The 18,445-nt window shown below is 31.3% G+C and overlaps 1 protein-coding gene across 1 annotated transcript; it reads left to right on the top strand.

Moving 5' to 3' along the window:
• The first annotated feature begins 10,792 nt into the window (after positions 1 to 10,792).
• LOC108981529 (ethylene-responsive transcription factor ABR1-like) lies at positions 10,793 to 13,113 on the top strand. Its single transcript, XM_018952740.2, has 2 exons — positions 10,793 to 11,543; positions 12,046 to 13,113. The coding sequence occupies exons 1-2, from the start codon at positions 10,793 to 10,795 to the stop codon at positions 12,846 to 12,848; spliced, it is 1,554 nt and encodes a 517-aa protein (XP_018808285.1). The 3' UTR covers positions 12,849 to 13,113.
• The last annotated feature ends 5,332 nt before the right edge of the window (positions 13,114 to 18,445 follow it).

Raw genomic sequence — 18,445 nt, 5'->3', positions numbered from 1 at the left:
TTCATAGATCTAGACATTGAGGGGGGTGTTAAATTTGTTTTTTCCCTAAAAGTTATTTACCAAGCTATGAAAATATACATAACACTTTTTTTCCAGGTCCCATTCACTACAAAGTTGTCCCAATTAACAGAATAGGGTTAAGTAAACGTACTTTAACTGTGGCATGATCAGATACTAATTATTTCAATTCATTGAATGTTTCCATGATTCTACCAGGATGACGAATGAAGGATTTGGCAAAGGTGTCAATCACTGTGCATGCTTGGATTTTGATTATTCACCTCAGTCAGTAAATACTTCTACAGTACACTTCAACCCCATATAACAACTGAAAGAGAAAATGTAGAGATTTGGAAAATGCGGCTAAGGCAAAGTTATTCTCTGCTACGTCTGGGTTTAAAGTTTGCATGCAGTACTGCTTGTCACTCAACAGAGTGGAAATTAAGAAAAAATCAAATCAGCCACTTAAAAATTATAGGCGAGTGAGGAGCATGCAATGTCAGATTTGTTGACCTGAAGCTTTGACTTAATTTGATTGGATGATTGTGGTATATATTCTAAATTGCAGCTAAAATTGACTGGATGATGTTTACTGTTCAATGCAGTACGTATTACAAGAACACTACTTTCACGTGAATACTAGAAATTAAATTTTTAATTCTGGTCATGATTGTGGTATATGTTGTTTGTGTCGGAGCACATGGTTGAACACCTTTGCTAGCTCATTTATTTGAATGTGTGATCAAACCTTGATGTTTTCTTCTTTGAAGTAGCTATCATAAAAAAGAGAATATTAATAAAAGTAATGTACTTGCAGTTTTATTTATATTTATATTTTGTTAGTTTTTTTTTAAAATTTAAAATTCATAATTTTCAATATATCAATAGAGAAATAAATTTTTTTATAATTTTTTTAAGTATATTTAATATTTTTCTATTAATAAAAATACAAAATAAATTATATTTATAATTATAAAATAAAATCTCGTGTTATTTTTTTAAAAAATAAATAAAGAAGAGATCATTGTATAAAAATAGATTCAAAATGAGAGTGGGGAATACCAATAAACATCCCGAACATCCGTCGCGAGTGACACAGTGCTTCGAAACTTTAAGGAGACGTTTAGATTCGCAACTCATCTTAGTTCATCTCAACTCATTTCATTATTATTCAATAATTTTAACTCATAAATTTCACTACTATTCATAATTCATTTCGTTACTATTTACGATCTATCTCATCTCATTTCAAATCATTTTCAAATCCAAATATCTTTTAAGAGTAACAGAAAAAGAGTATGGACACAATAAATAAGTCTCTTGGATCAAACAAAAGTAGAGAAAAAGTTGGGGCATATGGTTCAGGCCGCTAATCGAGGTACGTTCGATCTTAATTTACACGAAGCTTCATGCAGAGGTCCCACTTTTACGTACGTGCTTTAGGTTAAGTAGTACTTGCGCGCGCTAGCTTCACGTACAACGTGTTACATAAAGCCTATAGTATTAGGTAGCCTTCTTTTTGAAAGATTTATGATGATCAATACCAATAATTCTCACCTAAATTTGCATAATTTTGGTCCTAAATTTATTTTTAATTCATTGCAATGTACGTACGTACGTACCAAGAATTATGCATCCAATCGAGGACTGAAATTAAGGAGGAATTTAGTCTAAAGAGACGGGTTGGAATGGGAATATTTTGGGACTCCCACTAATAAAATTATAAAAAAAAGAAAAAAAAAAGTAGTCTATGGATCGAGTTTTAGTTGTTTAATTTTTTAGGGAAAAAGCTTGTAGATTTTATTTGGTTTTTTTTTTTTTCAAATTCTAGAAGGCAAGAATATTTATCATCAAAGTTGATGAAACTTACTCAAAAAAAAATATATATCAAATTTCCAACCGGATCATATATCATCAGGTCATCAGACTCTTAACAATTGATCTGAACATGAAAATTAAAGATTCACTAAAACATCTCAATCTTAAAGAACATACGAGTGTTGTCTTGTTCTTTCAATTCAAATCATGCACCGTATGAAATAAATCTAGTAAAGCTAAAGGACAGGAAAGAAAAAGAATGTTACTTTTAGAAAGTAGTAAATTCAAACATCAGTTGGTCTATATTATTCTTATGCGAGTTGCCTTATTAGATTCTTGTGATCACATTATAAGTATTTATATTGTAACGTTGATCCTAGACAAGCATTAAAAAAGGATACGTACCAGCATGCTGAGAATTAAGAGATCATGATATTTGATCCATCGACATAGAGAGATTTTTATTCTATCCATATATATGAACTTCCATTATTATTCTATATGTTGATGATCAGTAGCCATTTTTAATAGTTACAAGAACATTGTTCGTATATGGTCAGTTATATATGATAAAAAATATTATTATTTTATTAAAATTAGTCTATTATATATATATCTTCGTAAATAGTTATTTTATTTTAAATAATTCGTCGTAAATAATATTTTTATTGTAGTAAATATTATAAATTAATTAAACTATTATTTATAGAATGAAAGTTTTAATTGTTTGCTTAATTTATTCCCCCTAATAATCTATTGCATGAACACGTGTAGTTTTCCCTCCTATTATATTAATAATAGTACAAAAGAAGTGGACTGAAAATATGAAAATATTTGTTTAATTGCATATAATAATAATAATAATAATAATAATAATAATAATAATAATAATAATAATAAACCATACCCGATCTTAACCACGAGACCTTTCCGCCCGACATTATACTTGTTAATTGAAACGGTACGAATTGAAGACAGATGTGGTGTACGGAAGGTGGAAAGTACTTTAATTAACTTCTTTTTTAAATGTTTATTTATTCAGGAATTAAATCACTCCTTACTTTTCATGCTCATATATAGACTTTTTGTCATGCAACGAGAGTTCAGTTAACTTTCTTCCGAGAAAGCGAAAGAAAAAAAATATATTGTATTTTTAATTATACAATATATAATATATATATAAGTTATAACATTTCACGTAAGAATATTTTCAATGGTTCTTTTATTCTATCATTCAAAATATATTATTAAAATTTAATTTTTTTATTTTACATACTAATTTTTATAATAGGTCATACATATATATCAGTTTATTTATTTTTTCTTTATATCATTTAAATATTTCTTCTAACTACAAATGAATTTGTAATATCTTTATATCTTTTGATATTTGTAATATTTCTTAATATATAATGTTATATAATATGTCATATTGCAGATTAATCCAAATTTAAATGCCAAACCACTATTACAAGATTTTGATCCAATCTACAAATTGTTTTTTTGCTTTTGTTTTATTGGCAAGTTCACCTATAATGGAGAAGTCCTTGTTCTTTTCCATGGGTATTTGATGGGAAACACATGCAATTTACTTAAACTCTCTTCCTATCCCCTTAAGAGAAAATAATTTATAATATTTTAGAGTTATTCACAGTATTCTCTACATCTAGAAGATTACTGAAGCAAATTGTAAAATAAAGATCAAAATATAAAATCCATTGACATGGTCTTTTGATCAAATTTCTTTATATTTTACAGAAAAATGTATTTTACATGAGCCATTATGAATGCTCTAGTTTATAAATTAATTTATTTTATAAATTTTTTTGTGACCAAAGTTTATATGAAAAAAGAGTGCAAACAAACGAAGTGTCAAAATTTTAGCAATATTCTCCATGGATGGATCAGTCATGTTAATATATATATATATATATAAATCAGTAATTTATTTTCCTTTAATTATTATATTTAATCATTATATGTAAACACTTATGAGCAGGGATTGGCAGGCGTGCTGCATGCGTGTTTTGTGGTGTCAATAAAGTCTTGTGCAAATATTACTTTTATTGGGTTTCTTTGTCTATTTAGGTCTGAACTTTGAACCTGATCTTCTTCTGGCCTGTTTTTTCTTCAGCAAACCCACGAGGGAAAATAATTCCCATTCCCATTTTGTCTTTTAATTCTCTAATAATTTCTGCTTTGACTATGAAGATCAAAACAAAAATATTTATCTTTTTTTTTTATAGGTCTTTTCTTTTCACTTGATCAAAAGATAATATAAGAACCCTAATTTGGCTCTTGTGGGGACTTTCTAAATATGGCCTACACAAGCAGTACTTAGCTAGCCAAGCATGCTGATTTAAAAAAAAAAAAAAAAAGCTAGCCAAGCATGCGCGCGCGAGGCATAAATATAAATAAAAAAAGATCAGTCATCTTCATCTTCTTCTTTCTTTTTTTTTTTTTCTCTGGTTTTGTTTTTTCTTAAGTGATAAGGCATCTGATCATGTCAATGAGTTGGAAACAGCTTGGAACGAAAATACTCAGTTTTTCTTATCTTTTCCATATTCTTTTGAAAAAAAAAAAAGAAGCACAGTTTATTTTTGGGTCCTACTTCCAAGAGGTCCACACTAGTACTTCCCACTACTTTCCTTGAAGGAGAGAAAATCAATTAATCACACGGTTGAAATGCAATCCCAAAAGTACCAGTTGAGAAAAAGTGCACAAGAAAGCTAGTGAGCTAGCACGAGTACCTTCAGTAACAGATTGAAGTTGATGTCTCTGTCTTTTAAGTATATTGAAACGCAAGCGGTTGTAGAAATGCTTTAATTACGAGAAGATTTTATAAAAATAAATTTATAAATTGACATGATGACTTGATATTGTATGTTAGATTATAAAGTTACTTTTTTTATAGAGTACTACTTGATATAACATATTACATGAAATTACATCAATTTGTAAGTTTATTTTTATGAAGTCGATCTCTTTGTGTCTATAACGCTTCTCTCTAAATATTGTTGGTTGTTATAAATTAATTAAGTAAAATATGTCTCCATGCAATAAAACTAAGTAAACTATCTCAACTATCTCACCTAGTTAAGTAATAATCTGAGGTTGAAGTTAATTAAGTATGATCATGATTTGAGTGTGCCAATGAACAGAACTTAAAAGTGCGTACATAGGATATGGAAATCATGCATGATGATAGAAAGAGAATTATTTGATAAGGCTTCTCATGAAAATCTTCAAATTCTTTGAGATGGTGATTGTTTTGAGTTGGATTGAATGAATCCCGCATAGATCATAAAGCCATTATGAAAAACGTTGGTCCAAAAAAAAATAGTACCATTATTGGATTCTCCAAATCACGATCCTTTGTTGTCTCTGGAAATCATCAGATATGTTTATGCTTTATTTTGGTACTTTCTGGGAATGCCAGTCGCTTGTTTTTACGTAATTATTCACCAATAGTACTTTTGATTTCAAGCTACGTTTTACACGCCAGATTATAGATAAAAAACTAGTGACTCCCGACTGCTGAGGCAAGAGATCATTGAAGAAGTTAGAGACATAGTCAGTCATAAAGAAATCACATAAAGTAAACATACATGATGACTTGAAGTAACTTGACGTGACTTAATGTGATATATTAAATTGTAATATATGATGACAGAAAAATAAAAGTAAGTAAAAATAAATCATACGACATAAAAATTTATGTAATTCGACAACGTGCTTACGTCTATATATAGAGTTGTCGATGATTACTGTTCATTAAGTACATATTTATAAAATTGTATAACGAAAATCCTAATTTTACAAATTTTGAATTATTCGCTCGAATAACCACCTATCGAGTGAGAATCTAACAAACTCTTTGCCTAAGCTTTATTTGAACGACTTGTCGCGCAAACTCTCTCCACATAGATTCTCAGCCCAACTCTACCCTTACATGTTTGGTGTCTTGATGCAAACTAATTATAGATATATATATCCTAGGAATATTGAAGAAGATCATGTCGAGGATTCTGTCTGGTTTGGGTTTAAAAGGTGGTACGTATACAGGAACATCTCAACCATTGAGGATGCCCTAGCTAGCTTGATTGTGTTGCCCACATACATAGAAAATTCCTACAATAATATTAATTTGCTCTTTGCGTCTTACAACTTACAAGTCGTATATATATGAATTTTGACATATTCCAAACACCATGCAGCTAGCGGTTTGTGGCGGAGATTTAGGTACACGTGTAAAGCTGCAGATCGAGCACTGAAAACTTGTGGTCAACGGGAAAGCAATGACTAATGAGAATGTACGTACGTGATCTCCTGTGGCCTCGTGCGCCCGCGCGTCCGAATCATTCCTGCCACTCGAATAATCAGCCGACAAAATGGCACACAAAACAATAAATAAATAAATAAAAGTCTCATTCATTATGCACGTTCTGCATATGCATAAAGAATAAAGCTAACTGTTCAAAGAATTCAAAGATAATGAAACTAAATAAAGAATATGGGCTCTACATGTCTTCTTTTTTTTTTTTTTTAAATGACAGGTAAATCTAATAAATAAATATTAAATTAATAATTATTTGAAATGTGATTTGTATCTGAATATAAAATTAAAAGATAGGAAAATTTGAAAAATTATTAGAATAAATATTTTGTAATATGAGTTTACTGCTTAATATAATAGTTATGTTAGATTGTAAAGTTACTTTTGTAAAATAGATATTACGTATTATATGAAATTATATTAGTTTATAAATTTACTTTTGTTAAATCTTTTATGCTTTTATTTATAAAACATGTTTTGATTTTTATATTTTTATAGATAAAAAGTTGTTATATATGATGTTTGAATTAAAAGTTTATATATGTATATATATATATATATATATTAAGTTCTTAAAAAATTTCACACCAATATTATATTTAGAAATTCTTATAAATGGATGAAAAGTTGTTTAATTAGGTGTTTAAAAGAGTTGAGTTCACTGCCTCGTGTAGGAATAAGTACTAGTAGTTAGGTCATGACTCATGAGGATTTCGGTTCTTTCGTGATCTCTTGACCCCTCAAGGAAAATGATCGTTTTGGAAGTACCTTTTTCCCTTTTTCAAATCTCATTCTCTTTTGAAATTGAAGCTACTGTCAATGTCTAGACTCTACTCCATGTATACACATCCTCTTCAGTTAGCTTCAAGAATTGCAGTATATTTGATCTTCTTTTGACAATATTTATATTTAAAAATTGTTAAAGAGAAAAAGTAAAATGAGAAACTTGATCGAATCAATCACATACAATATATATAAGATTTACGTAATTTAACCATTCGATAATATGTCTGCATCTATGAAATTGCTTATAATTTTACTAAGTAATGCAATGTGCAATCTTTAAATAAAGACTACATTACAAGTCTAGTTAATTTTATTTTTAAATTTTTTTAAAATTATAATAAGAAAAATACTACTATTTCCGCTAGTTTCTACCGTTGTGAGTTTTTTATTTTATTTATTTATTTTTTTTACTTAATGATTAAGTAAGTATTTTTTAATAATATTATGAATTTTTTTATTTTTTAAAATATATTTAAATGTGTTAAAAAAGTACATGTAAAAAAATACAAAAAAAAAAAAAAAACACATACCAAAACCACTAGGAGGAGCCCAAGCGGTGGGAGTAGCACTGCTCTTATAATAATATCCTTATCAAAATAGTACTTTTTTTATTTAATAAAGAACTTGTACATGCAGTTTCCAAATAGAGACTGTAAATAAAATTTCTCAATTTTATTTCAAATGATAAGCGATAATCGTACAAGAGTTTAATACACTCTATACTAAATCCTTGATTAACGGGTCAAGTAGGATTAAGAGCTAAAATGGATCAATTTTTTTTTTCCAATGGTAAAACCCTAGAGTACCTCACAAGACTTGTCCATGATTGCTTTGGCTTGGACCAATATGTGTTAGTGTATATATTTATATCTTAGAATATATCCAGAATATTAGATCATATTCTTAATTTTCTGTAATTATGTTAGATTAGAATATTTCCTTTTAGTTGTATTTCCTTATTTGTTTTGATCATATTCAACTATATATATATATATATATATATATAGCCTTCATTTGAATAGTTTTATACATACATAAATATAAACTTCTATGATTCTCTAAAATTCTCTGTGTTTAAATAACAGGCGCATCCGCTCCATAACCGAAGCTTCATTACAAATTAATAAAAAAATCACAACAAATTCTTATCTGATACAAAGCACAACTAGACTCCAACAAAAATATCGAATGTGCATTAATCTTTACCAAGTAAAAGTTGCGGCTGAGTTGGATTGATTGATATATATATATATATATATAAGCTAGCTAGCTAGCATGAAGTTGAGTACGCATGCAGTGGATAAGGACAAGTACTCCCCCAGTTGATCCGAAACAGTCACTTTTATTTGTTAGAGTCGATCTTAAGATAGATTTTCCTTTACCTTTCCAAAGATTGCACACAATCTAAATCTGTGCACCAAAGTAGCCAAAGCCAGCATGCATCAGCACTTCTGTCACTTTACACTTTGTGAAAAACATGCTTCCGGTTCTTCGTGCATTTTTTTTTTTTCGAAAGGGCCATCTTGATCTCTTTATTTCAAATTAAATGCGTTCAAATTATATATACGTACGTGGCATTTTTATCCCCCCAAAAAAAAGTCCTCCATGACCAAGATGGTGGCAGATTTTAATTTCTTACAATCATGATTCATGAACACTACCACTGCACATTTCAGATCATGGCCGCCAAAACATCCCTTTTCTTTTTTTTAAACGAGAGCCCACGAAAATATTAGATTTATTAAATTATTAAATTATTTTTATTATAAAATAAACTTAATTTATCATTAAAATTATATCAAAATTTACTTTTATAAAATCTTTCCGTGACTATTACTCTTGGGCTAAAACTTCGTGAATTTCCATCTTCCTATCTATATCTACATCGATACATCCACGTGTGGGTTTTAAACGTTAATAATAATCACTATGATTATATATATATTATATGAATTTTACTGTTTATAATTCTCACACACCATATTTATTTTTATTTTTTTAATTTATTTTCTTATTCATCATTCATACATCACATATTTAATAAAAAAATATAATATATAATATGTAAAATGATAAATAGCATTTTTTAAATTGAAATAACTCTACTTAATATTTCACATATCACACATCATATATTTTTTAATTTTTTTCATAATAAGTACGTATTATATGAATGATGATTAAAATAATTTAATTGAAATAAAATTAAAAAAAAAATTAAAATATATAATATGGGATGCTGAGCAGCATCTACCCATCGCACTGTCATTATCGATTAAAAAGCAGAGCATTGCCACTTGGCGAATCAAGGCCTTCCACAGCAATCTTTAGCTACAAGACAAGCCCACCGAATCATCTCTCACCACATTTATTATAAAAAAAAAATAGAAAAATTAATGGCTATCCCTAAGGCCTAAGTTATCTCGATGCAATTGGCTTTGGTGCATGTACAACCACGTACGACTTTTGGTAGATGGGGGTCGGGGTGGGGCTCCAGCTGTTAATTGGATCAGAACTGACCCAGTAAACCTTCCCCCACCCATTTCAACTGTTGTTTCGTATTGAAGATTTCACGCCGTCCAAACACTCTCTGTGGACGATTCATGGCAAAGAAAAGTACAATCTAGGTTGTTCCATTAGGTTGTAATATTCTCATTTAAGGAGACGTGTTTTGACCATACAATTCAAATACATTAATATTAAAAACAAAACAAGAAAAATATTAGCTAGGATGAGAGTAATGGTACTCATGCACGTTATGTTACGTATATTTTTTAAGAAAAATGTCAAAGCCAAGAGTTACGTACATAAAATAAAGTTATTTATTTTAAAAAGATAAGTGTTACAGTCATAAAGAGATAGCTATAAAAACAAATCTATAATAAATTAATATAATTTTATATTATGCGTTAAATTTATTTTACAATAAAAGTACTAAATTTACAATAGAAAGTATCACATCAAGTTACGTCAATTTATAAATTTATTTTTATATATCTCTATTTTTGTACAAATTATTTTATAATATGATATTTTATCAAATTATATATTATAATTTTTTTTTTTCTTTTGGAAGGTTTTCATCCGATAATTTGACCTAAACCTAGATGGACCTCAAAATAGTTTGACATTTATATATCATACAAGTCTAATATTGGTGATTTTTATTATTATTTTTAACTAAAATATGAAGCCATGCATGGAAAGTCTAAGGTAAACCCACAAAAGTTCAATAACAGAGTTGTTTTCGGACTTCTATGACACGTTGCTTTTCCGATCCTAAAAGGTATCAAATTGAAACTGTGGTCTTGTTTTAGCTCTCTGTTGAAGATAAAAGTTCAGACCCAAAGAATCATCAATCCAGCACACGTCTCGTTTACAACTTGACTCTGTTTTCACACCTCCACTCTACCCATCGTTGCAGTGTAATTAGCTTTTCACATTAACTATCTTGAAGTTAAAAAATAATAATAGAATTTTATGCATTAATCTTTATATTAATGACTTACCAAAATGCTTAATCAGCCCCGTAATTACCTCATGTCGGTCAAGAAGTACTCAAATCGAAGATGAGCTACTCTCTATATGAAAAAGAAACACCGACTATTTACCTCAAAACTACAGCAACCACCGTTCATTGGTTCTACTAAAATCCATTCCCTTGTGATCAGTCAAAAGCTAAGGTGTGAACGCACATACCTTATTATCATCAAAGTCGGCAATTTTTTTTTTTTTTTTAGATTTTTATGCAATAGCAAACAAAACAAAAAAGGTACAGAAAACAAATCCAAAACGAAAAAGGTTTCTATAAACCCATTAAAGCTTAAATCTCAAAATGAATTGTGAATAGTAATGGTGAAGTCAGCTGAACTGTTCATATGGCGGCTGCTTTGGATTTTCAATCACTATATAAGCCGTTGCTCTCTTGAAAACTTGAAAGGGTTTGCAGTTTGCACAATTAGTCAAAAACATATCTGGGTCGGTCTCACCTCTCTCTTAGATATCACTGAGTTCTACGTATGCTTGATAAAGGTGGCGAACCAGCGCGACTCAGGTGAGTACATCAGGTTTCCGGCTCAAGACAGTGGCGGCGGCGCCGACAGCGGCGATGAATTAGGGAGATTTGGTCAAGAATTAGGACTGCCAGGATTACCACAAACACAAGAAATGGATCAGCCAATACTTCATCCAGGTGTAACCGTGCCGGAATCAATGTTTTCTGATTACCTGAACTCGACGACAGAGACGTCAGCGATCGTGTCGGCGCTTAGTCGCGTGGTTTCTGGACCGAGAGGCGGTGGCTGGGGGCATGGGACAGGTATGAGCGGTGCGGTGACGTCGGGTTTTGGAGGGGTTTATTATTCTCCATCTCCATCTCCACCTTTGTCTGCCTACTCTTCTAGTACTTCTGCCTCTGGTTTCGCCTCTGCTTCTGGCTCTAGCTCTGGCTCTTGGGCAGGGCAGAAGAGAGGGCGTCAAGAAGTGGGTCCTGCTCAGTTGATCGAGTCTGTTAATCCAAGGAGTGTTAGAGGATCAGGTTCTGTTGTTGATTTCAGAGGAACAAAGGGAGGAGGAGATCGAGAATCATCATCTGGTGTAACGGGTTAGTCTTGAATCAAAATCACTTCTAATTGGATTTCATTCAGTTTCTGTACCATTTCTCTCTCTCCCCATTTTATGCATCTAATATCAAGTTCTTTCATTTTATTCAATGGTGCAAAGAATAAACTCTAATTTCTCCATTGACAAGTACTTGATCATTTCCTCGTGTATTTCATGTCCTGTTTTGACTCTTTTTCTCCCTTAAAACTATCATGATTTTATTAAAAAAAAATATATTGTCCATTTATTTCATTATAAATTAACATAAAAAGTGTAAAAAATATCTAATATTGCATGTATTGAACAGTACTTTATTATCACATGAAATATATTAGCTAGCTAGGATGATAATTTACACAAAGCCAAAGGTAATGCAAAGTGTATGGCTTCCTTAATCATGCATTTATACTTCTATTTTCTTGGCCATATTGCTTACACAAATTATATGTTTTAACATTGATTTGCATGTCCACTGACTCAAACTATATCTTTCTTTTCAACAGCAGAAGCTTCTTCAAATATCTTTGGAACAACAGCCACCACCACCACCAACACTACAGTCCCGGCAACACCATCAAGCGAAAATGTTTCCAACGAAGAAACCGGAGAGAGGAGGAGAAGATACAGAGGAGTGAGGCAGCGGCCATGGGGGAAATGGGCAGCAGAGATACGTGATCCCCATAAGGCCGCGAGAGTCTGGCTTGGCACATTCGACACGGCCGAGGCCGCCGCCGGAGCCTACGATGAAGCCGCCTTGCGATTCAGAGGTAGCAGAGCCAAACTCAATTTCCCGGAAAATGTCAGAGTTGTACCGGCTCTCCAAAACTACACCCCGGCGGCCGCCACGTCGGCCTCGTTATCCATTTCTGATTCTCCATCAAACCAGTTGCAGCTGACCCCGCGACAACAGCCATTATTGCAGCCACAATTCTCTCATCCTCAACCCTACCAGAGCTCTTCCGACATTCTCAGAGACTACTTAGAATACTCCCAGTTGCTCCAGAACTCTGCAGACTTTCAACCTGGACAGCAGCCGACAACTTTGATGGAGCAGATGTTCTACACTTCTCAGCTAGCTTCTCGTCAATCCTCATTTTCATCTTCCTCATCTTTAACTCCCACTACTTCGCTTGCACCCTCTGGTTCTTCATCCTCTGCTTCATTTCCTCTGTTTTCCGATCAGCAACTGTTCTATTTCCGACCGCCAGGAAATCATAATCCAAGCGGTGGTGAAAGTTCATATTTTCCTCCTCCTCCGCCGCCGTCGTGGTCAGATTCCGTACACGAACCTAGCTCCTCCAGCTAAATTTGACCATATTTTTTTTCCCATTCAAATAATTACTATTTTTTTCCTGGCTTTTAGTTTATGATTTTCAATGTACTTTGTGCATTATTAGCACATCGTTTTTTGGTTTTACGTGCTGTTCCATTGTTGTTGTAAAGTATAACAAACTACATATTCATAAAAAAAAGGAAAGGATTTCATGTGTATGTTTATCTCAATCATCAAACAAAAGATGTAGAAAACCACAGCTTTGCTCAAGCTGTGTGTCTCTGCAATCTGTTTTACGACACAATCTCCTTATTTAAATATTCATATGAATTTCAGTATATTTTATTTTCTGTTTGGTACAAGAGAAATACGTCAACTCAAGTAATTGCATCTGATTAGAGGAAACTTGGTATAAGAGTTGTAACACATTTCCTTAATTTTGAAGAACACAATAAATCATGAATGGTCAAGACCTATCCTTGATCCGAGTATGGATTCATTTGAAGGTTGGTTTGGTTATACAAAATTAAATTATCTTATCTCATCGTTACAAATTTTTAAAACTCCTATAAAAAATATAAAAAATATTTTAACTTTTTTAAATCTTAAAATAAAAATAATATCAAATAATTATATTATAATAATATTTTATTTAATTTTTAACAAAATATCACTTCTCATCTCATCTCATCTCAATTACGCAACCAAACAAAGGCCTCAATCGCTCATATGCACGGAGATTCGAATATTAAACAATACAACTCAGATATTGTATGAATTCGAATAGTTTTGTATATATTATGTTATACTATTATCTTTAATTTTATAATAAGAATATAGTGAATATTTAAAAAGATACAAAACAAATCATATTTTTAATGCTGTGCGTGTTGTTTGAATTATTATAAATATTTTCATTGATAAATAAATATAGATAGAAGTTACTATTGAGATCATCCATTTTACACACATGATGTGATATCATCTAGACTACACATCTCCCCAAGTAAGTATTGAAAACAATCAACTAGAAGCAGTCACGCAGTGAGTGTAAAGTGTGCACTGTTATAATAACTTCTCTCTAACATTAGTCTAAAGTTATTAAATTTTTACCAAATTAAATAATTCGTAGGATTATTCGTTAATCAAATAAAAAATAAAGATAAATTTAAACTCGATTAGTATTTATATAAAAAATAAATAAAAAATATTATATTTATTATTTGGTTTATAAACTCATGAACTAGACTTTGGTAACATCTCTATCGTCCACGCTGATCATGACTAACAAATTTCCCACCGAAAAAAAAAGGACGGTGTTTGTGCAATATTTGTGGGGCTTTTGAAGTTGATTTGATCTTGAGATGTCCCCATCGAATTGGGACTTGGAGTTAGACTAGAAACAAACATTTTCCACGTGACCAAGTACCCAAAAGCCTACCTAATTGCAAGTCGATCAGTTTTTCATGTTATGATCAGCATTTTATTTTTCTCGATTTGATCAATATATAAATCTAGCAAACAACCTGAAGCTTGTTTTTATTCAGTTTTGACAAAGAACTTGTTTGTTTCTTTATCTTTAATTTTATAATCTTCATTAAATTGAGATTTTTTTTTTTTTTATAATTTTTTAACCCAAAAAAATATTCTACAATTCAAAAAATATATTATATATCCCCGAACATGAGTGTAAATAGTGCATGTGTAAGGTTTAATAAAAAAACAACAACGTTTCTTAGATTAATCTAAGAAAGAAACGCTTTTGATTTTATAATATCATTCCTTGATTTCAATAATATTTTGTAAAAAAATTATACTTTTTTATTTGCACAAAAAAAGTGCCAAAAACAAAGTGCCAAACAACCTTGTTTTCATATCATTTTTTTTTTTTTTGTATTTTGGCATATATATATATATTAAGAAATTCCAATCAACCTAATTGAAGATTAGAAAAAATCTAATTGTAAGTGATTCTGCGAACTAATACGCGCACCTATTTAATATGAATGGTCAGAAAGTAGATTTTATTGAAAATAATGCTAATTTAAATTTACAATATGAAGGCAACAATATTAATATGCAGATTGGTATGCAAATTTACTTGTACATATCAATTAGATTATAATACATCAACTTTATAACATTTTTTCTTATAAAGGAGAGTTTCAAACTCCGAACCTCTATTTAAAAGTTGAGATTATGCTAATCCGGTCACCTATGACAACTTTAAAATATATCTTAAACTTTTTTTGATTATACAAAGCACATATCTAAAAAAAAGGAAATGAGTTTTTCCCATTTGAAATGAAAAAGGTTCAAAGCAGGTGGGCAACTGGATCAGGTCAAAAAACAGCAACATTTTGGTGTCAAATTTGTTTACCACTTCTATAAAAATATTACCATATTTGTTTTATGGGGTTAGATGAGATTGAAACTTAAGTCTCACCTTCTCTGTCATTAGTGAGGTTCTCTGTCATTAGTGAGGTGGGCTTTCAGCATTGTGGGGGGAAAGACGTGTCAGGTTTGGTGACAACCTGTTTTTGACAATAATTTATGGATCACACGTTCTCTAATGCATGTACAGTTTCTTCTTATCTTTATGTTTAGTATCTAATTACAAGAGTTTATTAAAACGTGTGTAACCGAATTTGGAGGTTGCTTACCGACCATACCAATACCATTAATTTGGGTAGATGAAGAATTTTTATTCTCGAGTCTGTGTGTAGAATACATCTGTTAAAGTATTTATATGACATAATTTGAAAATATGAATTTTAAAATTAAAATCTTATAAATTAAATCATATCATTTAAGTGATCATATAGATGTATATGATCATATAGAATCCAACCATCTTCTCAATGTAAATTTCGTATAATCTTCTGATTAAAAAAAAAAAAAAGGTGTGAGTTTCATTGCATTTAATGTCGGAATTCATACTGTTTATGAGCAGCATTTAGTCACATTATAAGATCATGTACTTAGAAGCTAGTCTATTTAGATTGCAATCAATCAATCACTTGGGTTCCATCTAATAGTACTCCAAAATCTTTCTCAAGACTAGATTCATATAATTTTCTTGGACAGATATACGAAACTCACTGTATTCAATGTTGAAGTCCAAACTGTAAGCATACAGACAACATTTAATGATATAGTATTTAATAATGTATCTATCTTTACCTAAAAAAAAAAATGTTTAGAATCTTAATTCCTTTTGGGGCTAAGATATGGTCTAGATAGATGCTCTTAGGCATTGGTTATTCAAGTGTGAAATTATGAATATGGTACGTCCATCGTTATTATCTAGTAATAATTCAAAAGCTATGACCACTAATACATTAGTTGTAGGTAGTTTTATATCATTAATTAATCTTTGATCTCAATTATTCATCACTATATATCTTTAAGGAACATGATTAACTATGACTATCAGAGTTGTCACCAATATATGCAGATAATTTATCTATTTAGTTGAGGATTTGAGAGCACATGGACAGAAATTAGGGATGTGCAACCATATTTGAATCTGGATATCCAGCCATAACCGGATCTAGATCCAAATTCTAAAAACCGAGCGGTTATCCACCCGGATTAATTCGGAAATAATCGGGTGGATAACCAGATTCAATCGATATCCAAATTGGATATCCAGATTTTTTTCTTTTTTTTGGCTATAAATCCGGATATCCGGATTGTAACCGGATTTAGATATCTGGATTATAATAGGATTTAATCTGGATTTATTAATACTTTATTTTTAAAAAAAATTGTTTTCAACTTTAAAAAATATTTTTAATGCACTTTTAAAAAAATATGATATCATGTTTAAATTGTCTAGATTTTTTTTGTAAAATAACTTGAACACTTTTTTAAAGTTTTTTTAAAAATAGAAAATAAATAACAATGCAAAAAATTAATTTACAAAGAACAAAATAAATAATAATATATCATAACTAATTAGACTAATATAAAATAAATAAATGATGTCGTTTTGGAAGCATGAATTTTTTTTAAATGACCTGGTTACGGATAACCGGGTCATAAAATCAGATCCGTAATCGGATCTAGGTTTCTCTCAACCGCCCGGGTTTAATCTGAGCTGATAACCGCATGGATACATCCTGATTCTGGGTTTTGGATTGAACAAAAAAAAAAAAATCCGACTCAGTTCTACACCCCTAATAGAAATTAATATACACAGAAATAAAATTAAGGAAAATGTAATATATATTTATTGTTGATGTCGTGTTTTGTATCTTGGGCAACTTGTCGGTTCCACTCGCTAACCTACAAAATCCACTAGGGTGAGGGTGAGGGGTGGTGAGTGACACATCTGATGCTTAAGTTAGAGTCAAGTCTATTGTGAGAAGTGTGCTTATAGAAAAGTATTCAAGAGAAGCTCGAGGATGGGTTTATATCAATGTTTTGAATACCGTACCGGATGGCGTACCGGTCAAGACACTGGAACGAAATATTTCGGTACCGGTACCGTTTCGTGTACCGTTTCGGGATAGTCGATATATGAATAAATTATATCTATAAATATATATAACAATTATATTCTAAAATAATAGTTTATATATGAATAAATTATATATAAATACATACATACATATAAATTATAAATAGTTTAGTCTAAATTGGGGGTCAAAAAATGAACTTGTAGTTTGAAAAAATGAAAAAAAAAAAAAAAAACACAGGCCGAAATATCGGCCGGTACCGGCCGAAATATAGGCCGGTACAGGCCGAAATTTAGGCCGAAACGGCCGGTACCGGCCGGTATTTTGGCCGGTACGGTATATATCTAGTACCTGTACCGGCCGGACGGCCGAAACGAAAAATTTCGGCCGTACTGACCGGTACGGTACGAAATTAAAAACGTTGGTTTATATACCTTGGTGGGGTGGTCTCGAGTACTTCATGTTCGTTGTGCAAGGAATGTACTGAGCGTCGCACTAATGACAAGGTGTCTACCTGCCATGCCAGTCAGTGTCTTTTCGTATCGTTTGGGACTCTGTCTTACTCCCACGTTTGTTCTTTGCGGCAAGAGTGGGGATGGTGCACCCACCATCAGAACCTTAGGGATTGGTGGGTGGTAGGCTGCCTTAGGGATTGGTGAGTGGTAGGCTTCGGACATTGCATGTGGTCCCTTCTGACCAGTGTGGCGTGGCGTGTCCCTTGTCTGGTTGTGTGAGTAGCGGTTTGCGCAAGTGAAATGACTTCTCTTTCTCTTTTTGTGTACATACCCTGCGGGCCTTGCTTAGGCCCTCTTTAGGAGTGGGCTGGGCGTCCACCAACTGAAATCTCATAGAGATGGGCCTAGTCAGCCCAGTTCATGGGGTGGAAAACATCCTACCCACTTATAATTTGATTTACAGAACCACAACTATTAAAAATAGTAAAAATTTTAAAATCCAAAATTTCAAATTTTAAATTAAAAAGAAATACTGATAAAATGAGGGTGCACTCAATACGTATAATATTGTGCATAAAATTATATGTATGTATAACATCACTCATTAATTAATGAAAATTATTCTCATCAGTCATTATTCACCACCCTACACCCTATGAAAACATTCTCATACCTTATAAAAAACACTCTCACACCTTATGAAAAAGTTATA

This window comes from Juglans regia, chromosome 15 (genome assembly GCF_001411555.2).
Source record: "Juglans regia cultivar Chandler chromosome 15, Walnut 2.0, whole genome shotgun sequence".
NCBI classification, from domain to species: Eukaryota; Viridiplantae; Streptophyta; class Magnoliopsida; order Fagales; family Juglandaceae; genus Juglans; species Juglans regia.
This window is presented reverse-complemented; position numbering and strand designations above follow the sequence as displayed.

Excerpts from the sequence above, each read along its gene's own strand:
- LOC108981529 (XM_018952740.2), top strand. The coding sequence starts at position 10,793 with ATGGTGAAGTCAGCTGAACTGTTCATATGGCGGCTGCTTTGGATTTTC. Across the intron at positions 11,544-12,045 it reads ATCATCATCTGGTGTAACGG|CAGAAGCTTCTTCAAATATC; the intron begins GTTAGTCTTGAA and ends TCTTTTCAACAG.